The sequence below is a fragment of the Stylophora pistillata genome, chromosome 13 (assembly GCF_964205215.1).
Source record: "Stylophora pistillata chromosome 13, jaStyPist1.2, whole genome shotgun sequence".
Classification (NCBI taxonomy): domain Eukaryota; kingdom Metazoa; phylum Cnidaria; class Anthozoa; order Scleractinia; family Pocilloporidae; genus Stylophora; species Stylophora pistillata.
Window position 1 is genome coordinate 23,279,115 of NC_142531.1, and position 10,000 is coordinate 23,289,114.

The 10,000-nt window shown below is 40.1% G+C and overlaps 1 protein-coding gene and 1 pseudogene across 4 annotated transcripts in view; both read right to left on the reverse strand.

Moving 5' to 3' along the window:
• LOC111330096 (uncharacterized) overlaps window positions 1-2,144 on the reverse strand; it is a 7,491-nt pseudogene extending 5,347 nt beyond the window's left edge. The window contains exons 1-3 of the transcript XR_015994933.1: window positions 903-2,144; window positions 550-699; window positions 1-138 (exon numbers count right to left, since the gene is read on the reverse strand). The exon at window positions 1-138 is cut by the window's left edge and continues 12 nt beyond it. The product of XR_015994933.1 is annotated as an uncharacterized LOC111330096 (transcript). The remainder of the gene's footprint in view (window positions 139-549; window positions 700-902) is intronic.
• Window positions 2,145-4,128: 1,984 nt separating this feature from the next.
• LOC111330134 (uncharacterized) overlaps window positions 4,129-10,000 on the reverse strand; it is an 11,153-nt gene continuing 5,281 nt past the window's right edge. For all 3 annotated transcript variants that reach the window (XM_088744132.1, XM_088744130.1, XM_088744129.1), the window contains 8 exons: window positions 8,939-9,250; window positions 8,597-8,746; window positions 8,165-8,221; window positions 7,572-7,863; window positions 6,597-7,006; window positions 6,011-6,275; window positions 5,325-5,410; window positions 4,129-4,979 (listed from right to left, as the gene is read on the reverse strand). In XM_088744132.1, coding sequence (XP_088600258.1) covers window positions 4,792-4,979; window positions 5,325-5,410; window positions 6,011-6,275; window positions 6,597-7,006; window positions 7,572-7,863; window positions 8,165-8,221; window positions 8,597-8,746; window positions 8,939-9,245 — 1,755 coding nt within the window. In that variant the 5' untranslated portion in view covers window positions 9,246-9,250 and the 3' untranslated portion in view covers window positions 4,129-4,791. The remainder of the gene's footprint in view (window positions 4,980-5,324; window positions 5,411-6,010; window positions 6,276-6,596; window positions 7,007-7,571; window positions 7,864-8,164; window positions 8,222-8,596; window positions 8,747-8,938; window positions 9,251-10,000) is intronic.

The following is a 10,000-nucleotide window of genomic DNA, read 5'->3' on the forward strand; positions in this document are numbered from 1 at the left end:
CGTCTGTTTTCTACACCACGGGTTTTGGTTCTGAACAATTAATGCCTGTGAATGTATCCGTACAATTGCATTTATAGATTTTTGCACTGGGTGCCGCTACACACGTTCCGCCGTTCTTACAAGGATTAGTGTCACAAACTGAGGGAAAAAATAAAAGTGCACCTTAATAAGTCGCGAAACATTAAACAGGTAAATCTTATTATGAGTTATCGTAAGACTTGTAAAGCATCGGGTAATTTGATAAATTGATAAATCATTGTGGTCTATGCTTGTTCTACTTTTGTTTGTTTATTTGTTTTCTCATTGCACCAGTAATCTTCATTGTCATCGTTCTCGTTATTGACATCTTTATCTGAATCGCCACAGTGAGGCTACAAAAATATTGCAAAGCATCATGGAAGAGACGAAAGGTGTCGTTACAAAAAAAGAGAAAATGACGCTTCCCTCGCATTCCCTTCATTTTTTCTCAGTCCTGGGTATCAAAAAAATAGTTTAAGTATAAAGTAAATACAATCGAATATAACAAGGGCAGGTTAACCTAAAATTCACCTTTTACTGAGTCACTGCAATCAACCATTTCAGCCTGTCCCGTGCTCCTGGTATCCAACCAGTACTTGTTGCTAATGTTGTATTTGCCTTCACTCGCCTGTATTTCTTGGCAAGATACCGCTGGTAATTCAGGAATAGAACCCAAAGGAACTAAAAAATTAATGGTGTCTCTGAGAACAATTTTGTTATTGTGGTTCGCTCAGAGTGATGCCTCTAGTTCAAAAAAATTGTAACCTATTTTTTTATTACACCTATATGATTATATAAAACTGAAAGGCTTTCGGTACTGGTCGGCGATACATAAGGCACCGAAGTATACTAACTGTTACGAGCATTTAAGACTGACCACATACCTCTGTCCACAGAACGTCGCTTATAAAACCGTGCAGTGTCAGAGCGGAAATTTTGTGGCCTCGCCTCCTTGGTACGGTTATTCAATTCGCAATTTTTCTCCCCTATGACGTAGTTATAGCTTTGGCAAGTGATTTCTCTTTCGCAATGGACTTCACACTGATGTGGGGATGTTACTGACATCCTTTTGAAGACCAAACCATCGAGAGCCATACCAAGAATACTAATTTCTGTCCGGCATTGACCACCAGCCATCACGAAGGGGGTGAAAGAGGCCAAAAGCTGGATACAGCGATATGTCCACAGCATGTTTCCTTCTGTCTTCAAATTGAACGTATCTCAGCTAACCTCATAGTGAAGATAAATAAATCTGGCACATGCGAGCGAAAACTCAGTGAACACGAGGGAAAAGTCATGCGTGCGCAAGCGAAAAAGTCACGCGCAACCGAGCGAACAGTCAAACATGCCCAAGCAAAAGCGTTTGCATGAAAAAAAGTCATGCGTTCACTAAAGAAAGGGAGAAATAGAAAAGGACAGCTGTTTTCTTGCGTCGTCAGATGTTCGTCAAAAACATTCAGTGATAAATTATACATAAAAAAAAGGCGCTACTGACCACTGATTTCTTTTTAATCAAGAATAGTTGTGCGAGAATATTTATGAATTCCTTCCATCACACAAACATATATAAACTAAGAAGGGGAGAACTTGCTTTCAAATGCTGCGTTTTAAGTTTCGATATCACTAATATCAGCTTTAATTAAGTTGACATCTTTCCAGCCAATAGACCCAGAATACATTGGTCAGCATTGTCCAATAAGTTCTTCCTCTCTTTCTCAGTTTTCGACAAAAGTAGAGAGAAAAGTTAAAAAAGTTAGTTGAAATTGTTTGAGGTTACTCCCCGGGTCAATTCGGGGAGGGAAAAAAGATAGATTTAGGAAGAGGTGTCCGCATCAATGTTCCTTTTAAGTTTATTTTAGCACTCAACAACTGAAGAAAATCGAAAATGTCTCTGGTAAAACGCTATCAGTATGTATGGGAGTCTTTTTGATATTTCAAAGCGAAATCTGTTGATAAAATCTTGAAAGAGAATTGGCTCGAAAAGCAAGTTAAAATCTTTTAAATAAAAGTAAAAAATGTATGACCACACTCTAAATATATTATTGAACTAAAGGACATTCTTCTTTGGTTTACATCATCACGCATAATAGAACTATGTTACTTGTTGTTAATCGTGAATGATTTGTGGTGAACCGTAAGCCCAAACTTTTTCTCACCTTCCAAGATGACAAAAAACTATTTCCAGTTCTTCAGAGCCTATAGAGCCAATTCCACCTGCAGCTAAGGAGCAGTCTTTGTATCTTTCGTTCACTGATTGCGGTTGTATCTTCCAAGCACTGAAATAGATGGAAAAACAATTGTTTTCTCCTGTTTAGATTCGCCCCCGTCGGCTTACTTTTCTTAACAACGAGAATATTACCTGCAATCTCATTTCTTTGAATAGGCTGAAAGTTTTTCATCTCCATACCTTTGATCTCCGCTTTAAATCCGGTTTAGAAATTACTAGCAATGGAAAGCGGCTTTATTTCAATGGCAACCCCCTGAAACGTCTTGCTTCTTTTTAAATGTAGACGCTGATTTTAAACGTAAACATTCGATGCACGTTCCGTTAAGAAATCACAAGTTTATTTGCGAGGTAATTTTCTGTGCCACCAATGATGCGAAGTCGCTCCTAAAGTATTTATATTGCTGATACTTGCAGAAACAACTCGAAACTCTAGCAAAACCTATAACTAAGCCGGAGCTATCAGATAGTACTTTCGTTTTCTAGACGACATTACAACTTTACTTTGCAGAAAAAATTTTCAACATCCCACTTCATTGATTATTTTGGGAAATTTTGAAAATCATTTCCTTTCCATTTGAAAATGGCGAGTGCCAAACAAAATTAAATACTACCTCTATATTTGGAACTGAACGAATTTCTCTGATATTTTGATCGACGTAAATATATATTTGATTTGATCTCTTGATGCCGAACAGGTGTTCTTGCACTACATCACAAGCATGACCTCATAAAGAACCTAGCTACAAGAGCATCTGCGTGGTTGAAGCAGGGAAGCCCATTCCACCATCATCTTTTCCACAGTTGGGCTCCAGGGGTTTCAATTCAAATGCATTTATTCGCTTTATAATGTTTGTTTTCATTTATTATTAGAAGAACGCTACCGGCGAGGAAAATTTCAATTAAATCTTCCCTACGTGTTCCCTACTGTCCCTCGAGTGTACGTGTGATAGCCATTAAAGAAACTCACGTAAACAAAAACAAAAGTGGCGACAACAGTGTTTCTTTCCTTCGGAAAACATAAGAAAGAAATGTGTTCTCGTTCGTGACTCTCTTGTACTCCGTTCAATCGTTCAATAACCACAGGGAAGCGAGCGAAAGAACACCCCGAAAGCGATTCCAGTGGATTCTAGTTTAACCCGGCTTTACCCTCTGACAGCAGTATGTATATTCTCCATACTGTTTCTCTACATTTGCTAAGGTGCTGACAAAGAGAATTTGTTTTACAATCAAGAGCTTCTTTGGTCGGTGATCATTTCCTTTATTCTTGTCACCTCAATGTGTGATTCAGGGGTGATATTGTAAGGAGAAATTAGACGCTGGTCACACTTATGGGTTAAAGAATTAATGGAGACATTTTCATTTAAGTGTCGAGAGTAGCTTGGAATGGTATTTTTTTTAAATTGATTTTTCTATGTGACTGATCCGGCAGAATCTCACGCCACGTTCTTAACCAGCTAGCAAGAAATTCAACCTAATCGCGATTGGAATGTATTGTGCAAACAAGTGGCAGACAACAAGCCGCATTCAAGATGGCGTTGGTACATACTTCTACCTCGTGTGATATGTTAAAAAACCGGGTACCAGTCCCTTTCGTTCCAAACTTGTCAATTATAAAGTGTCTTCTGATGGACTCATCTTTGTTTTCTGATTTATCTTCTGTTTGGTTTTTAACGCATGGGTAACTTCATTCACTGAAAAATCCTACGCGGTGAGCGATACTAACAGTTCATACTTACCACGTGGTTAGGTGTGTCTGCCTTAGAAACGTGTATTTTCTAACCACACGAAGGTTTTCAGTGCGAAGTGATTTTATCTGAGGATTTTCGTTAGCAAATACCCAGAGAGCACTTAGCTTAAATATGTACGAAGGCTAAACTAGTTCCTACTGACAACTACATTCTTCCTTGGTAGAATTTTGATATGAATTCAAACAAAATGTTGAATGAATCAACTAACTGTTAAAACTGCATACCGCAAACCTTATTTTATTTACAACACAACAGAACACCTTGCAACTTTTTCATCTTGAGATTCCTAGCGGCTCCACTTTTTGCCACGTAGGTCAAGTTGGGGCATGACTGCGACTTCTAGCCACGGGATGTCTGTTTTGTCAATTTATTTAATTCGATGTGAAAAAAGGCGTGTGAAAATATGTGGAATGTGAAATATTATCGTATAACCTCAACAGTTTGTGAAGGACGACATCTGTGTTCAGTTGATGTCTGTGTTCTATCAATGTCGACGATTGTTTCAACGTGAAGTGATTTCCAGCTCAGCTTTCAGTGCAATTTACTTTCATAGTGCTGATGTGCTTAAGGCTAATTTACTGCACAAACTTTTCGATTGAACTGACGCGGGCTCAAGTCCTGGCCAGTCTAACGCGCTAAAAGGCAGCAACGAGCAACGGGTTTAATCTCCTTCCATGTCGTTCTTTGGGATGCCACGTGACTTTTCTGTCGTGACATCAAAAGCATCGGCATGGGGAGAGGACTGCAACTTGTGTCGACAATAACAACTTGGATTAGCCAGGACTTGATACTGAATTTTCATTGTAGAACACCAATATCAGAAATCTTGAACTTGAACTTCCCACACTTGCCAAAGGTGGATATCCCCGCACTTGACCCATTGCCTTTTCGTCTTAAACTGACTCCAGCTACTGGTGTGTTCGGGTGATTTACCATCCAGAAGTGCTCATCCCCGCACAAAGTATTCACACCATCAAAATGATTACCTTGAAAGAACAGGGAGACAAATCATCATCATTGTCATGGTTATCGTTATCATCAATTCAACGGCTGAACTTTACACAGATATTTTCCTTGTGCCTATATTACTCTCACATATGACACCGTGATGATCCACTTTTTTTCTTAAACAAACAGATGTAACGGTGAGCTTTAAATAGTCTAAGTTTCAAAGTACACATCACATTGTCAGTTTCAACAGTTCCATCATTTGAATCAGAGGATTGAAGAAAAAAAAAACATACTAAAGCAATTTCTTAAGGCCTATAAGGCACACTTCCCTGGGCAACGTTACCACTAAACTTTAAATCCCAAACACATGCGTTTATTACCATTTGGGCCAAGATATTCTTCTTTCCAAAGCTCATCCAGACTAAGGTCGAATTCTGAAACACCCGGAGTGAAAATACCAGTGGCCCTGCAATGATGAAAGAAAACCAAGGATTTTTACAAATCTAAATATTTCCTTTAGCGGGAATCTATAGTCACTGCTTTGTCTAAGCAACGATACAAATTGTTACGAGTGTGGGCACACTTGTAGCTCTGCGTTTGACGCCAAATACGCAAATTGAGTCCTTTATTAGTTAGTTTTGCTAACTAATAATGTTATGATTTCTTTTTCGCGTGGCCTTGTAAAGTGTGAGGTAAAGGCCGTTCAAAATAAATGAGGAAGACAGACAAAAAACCGAGAGCTTCTCCAAAACTGCATTTTGTAAGTTACTTCATGAGAGACACAGGTGTTTCTCCGCACACCAAAAGAAACAATAAGTTTAACGAGGGGGGGGGGGGGTGGAAAATTTTGCGAAAAAATTTCATGTACCGTTACCCAGATAGAGAGAAAGTTGGCGCATTGACCTTCCGAAGTCTTTTTCCAGATCTAGAATTAATGTATTCCGAGTTATAGCCACCATTCCCTCTGTGACTTTCCATGTGGTCTTCACACCGGTTGTACAAGTGACTTTTCAGATCACGGTCCATACTTATGAGGGACATAAAAGACATGAAATGAATATCTTACCAGTTAGGGACGCTTCCAAAAATTGCAAAACACTTCTGAGTTTCCAAGAACGTTTGCTTGTAACTGATTCGTTTCCAGCTTCCAGGTACAGATATAAACACGCCGTCAACTGTGGCCGAATCAATTCCATCACTTCCAATACATGAGACTGGTGACTGACTCTCGACTTCGATAACTACTCCGGATCCACTTTCAACAGTTTTCGTTGCAAGAACATTAGTCGTATTTTGTACATCCAACTCACCATCCGAAATGTTACGCCATTCTAAACAGAAAAATATAAATACACCCATTATAACAGGGATGTATACTCGATCATTCAACTTAGTTAAATGATTAAAAACACAGTTTTAATGAGATTAGTAACCATTGTTAAAGTGTTGACAATGGCGGATCCAGAGGGAAGGTCAGGGGGCTCTGGAACCCTCCCCGCTCCTTTAAGTTCGTTGTCAGACCTACAGATCTTTTCCAGTCGGCTTTCCTGTAACACTTTCCTACTCTCCACCCCTTTCCTTTCACTATTCCTGGATAAATTAAACTCTACATTTAGTATGATAAGGCGAAGTATCAAGTCCATTGAACTTACGTCTCTCAGCAGAAGTGACCTTTACAAAATGAACGTCTCCAAATCTTTTCGAAGAAGAACCAAGTTCTGGCCATTTTAGAATGTTAGGCATGTAAATTTTCTGACCACTGTTGTACCAATCTGTAATTTGGTCATCAGTGAGAGAGTTAAACCAGAAGTTTAAGTTCGAAATCCTTCCATAAAATGGGTGGTCGTTCTTAATAGTACCGTTATCATGCTGACTTTGTCCGATGATTACTTGCTTCCACTGAACATTTTCGTACTCAACTCCGTCGCTAGATTTTTTCGAACCAAAATCTGCATTTACGATCGCTTCTATGTAAGGGGACTGGTCAGGTTGGATTCGAACACAGATAAAGACAAGTTGATCCTTCGGAGAACTGGTGGCGAATACGTCAGAAACGGCAGTCCTCGAAAATAAAAAACCCATCATAACTATACACTAAATGCTTTCTCTTTATCTCTTAGAATACTGAATACAACTGAAGCTATCTGTATTTTAGTAGATACCACACAGATGAATGGTCCTTTTCGCGCGCGCTGATTGGCTGGTTCAGGAGCGATTCGCCTCCGAACAGTCAAAGAGACAAAATCGCGCGTCACCAATTTAATTTCCGACCAGTTTGTAATATATTTACAGAAATAAACTGAGCTTTTTGGTTCCGGTGCGATATATACTAAAAAATTATTCACCGCAGTGTTGGTGAATAATTGAGAACTATTTTTGCAGCAACTCTTGTTAAAGGCTGCAACATTTTTATTCCTTCGTGTTCATCATTTACTACTTAAACACGAAAATTTACGAAAGGACGATCAAAGGTTGATATGCTTGTTTTTCAATCAGCCTTAAAGCAACAATGCGTGGCTTACAGGATCGTCAAGGAAAATGCCTGCTCTATTTTTACAACAACAAAAATTGATAACGACAAGGTAAATAATTGCTCTCGGGTAGTTCTGCATCACAAAGACCCTTACCCGTCATCTTCGATTGAAAAATGGATTTTCCTTCCTCCGTCGATTTTCACGCTCAGAACGTTTTCATCGTCGTCATCCTCCTCGGTCAATATACTTATTACAGTCATGCGTTGGCCCTGTTGTATATCAGGTGTGTGTATCCAGGCGCAGACAGTAAAGTTTTCAACCCACTTCTTATTCATATCGTGTTTCACATAGCTCGTCTGTTGAGTTTCTCTGAATACAAGCTCAAAGTCATAGTCATTTGCATCTTGGGGTTGTCCATTGCCCCTGTCAAGACTCGCAACAGTTGCTACAAATAGAAAACATGTACAACTGTTACAATAAAATTGGAAAGATTTTTGCCACGCTCATTGCTACCTGGCTTGTTTTCAGCAATCTTCTTTGAAGATTTAATTCGATTCGCTTAGATTATTCGAAAATTTAGTATAATCAGTAGTGAATTGGTCTACTCGTTTTTACCAGTAGGTCTTCTTTCTTCCCCCTCCCCCCCCTCCCCCCGCCCGCTGTAATGAATGACAACCTGCCTAAGTTCTTGGAATTCCTTGCTGTGGTCAAAAGTGAAGGGGAAAAATAAAGTCGACAATACTCACGCGTCGCGTCGTCGTCCTTGTTCTGCTCCACAGGTTTTGGATCTGAACAATTAATGCCTGTGAAAGTATCCGTACAGTTGCATAATACAAGTAAATCTTATCATGAGTTATTGTAAAGCATCATGTAATTTGATAAATTGATTAATCATTGGGGTCCTTGTATGTTCTATTTTTGTTTGTTTTCATCGTCATCCTTCTCGTTAAAGGCATCGTCATCTGAATCGCCACAGTGACGTCACAAAACCAACAATAAGGCCTCAAAAATATTGCAAAGCATCATGGAAGAGAAGAAAGGTGTCGTCATAATAAAGTGAAAATGAAGCTTCCTCCGCGGTCTCTTCATTTTCTCTCAACCTTCAGCATCAAATAAATGGTTTAAGTATAAATGAGAAATAATGGAATATAACAGAGGCAAGATAACCTAAAATTCACCTTTCACTGAGTCACTGCAACCAACCAATTGTACCTTTTCTGTGCAATTTGTCTCCAACCAGTACTTGTTGCTGATGGTGTATTTGCCCTCACTCGCCTGTATTTCTTGGCAAGATACCGCTGGTAATTCAGGAATGGAACCCAGAGGAACTGAAAATTTAAGGGCGTCTTTGAGAAGACATTTCGTCGCAATGGTTTGCTCAGCGTTAAGTCTTCAACTTAGAAAAGTCCGATCTCTTTACTACATCCTTATTATCCACGATACTTCTGTGCTGATTGGCAAAAGAACAAGGTACCGAATTATTTTTTAACTGTAACGAGCAACTTTAACTGATCACATACCTCTGCCGATAAAACGTCGCATATAAAACCGAACTGGGTCAGAGCGGAAATTTTGTGGCCTCGCCTCCTTAGTACGGTTATTCAATTCGCAGATTTTCTCCCCTATGACGTAGTTATAGCTTTGACATGTGACTTCTCTTTCGCAATGGACATCACACTGATGTGGGGCTGTTACTGATATCATTTTGAAGACGAAACCATCGAGAGCCATACCAGGAATACTAACTTCTGTCTGGCATCGAGTACCAGCCATCACGAAGGGGGTGAAAGAAGCCAGAAAATATAAGAAAAGAAGTGTCCTCGGCATGTTTTCTATGGGTTGAAATTGAATATTATTCTGTTAAACTCAGCAGGGATAAGTCAGTCCGACACACACGAGCGAAAACTCGCACATGTGCCAGAAAAAGTCGTACACACATGTGAAAAGTCACACACACGCACATACACGCACACACACGCACGAGTGAATAGTCAAGTGCACACGAGCGAAGAGTCACGCTCACAAGAGGGAAAAGTCGCGCTCACAAGAGCGAAAAGTCACGCACACAAGAGTGAAAAGTCGCGCTTAAGAGGGAAGACTTACGCTCACAAGAGCGAAAAGTCACGCACATAAGAGTGGAAAGTCGCGCGCAAGAGCGAAGAGTATTGCTCGCAAGAGCAAAGAATCACGCGCACAAGAGTGAAAAGTCACGCGCACAAGAGCGAAGAGTAATGCTCGCAAGAGCAAAGAGTCACGCACACAAGAGTGAAAAGTCACGCGCACAAGAGCGAAGAGTTATGCTAGCAAAGAATCACGCGCACAAGATTGAAAAGTCACGCGTACAACAGCGAAGAGTAATGCTCGCAAGAGCAAAGAGTCACGCGCACAAGAGGGAAAAGTCACGCGTACAAGACCGAAGAGTCGCGTTCACAAGAGCGAAAAGTCACCCACGCAAGAGTGAAAAGTCGGGCACAAGAGCGAAGGGTAATGCTCGCAAGAGCAAAGAATCACGCATTCAAGAGTGAAAAGTCACGCGTACAAGAGCGAAGAGTCACGCTCACGAGAATTAAGTCACGCACACA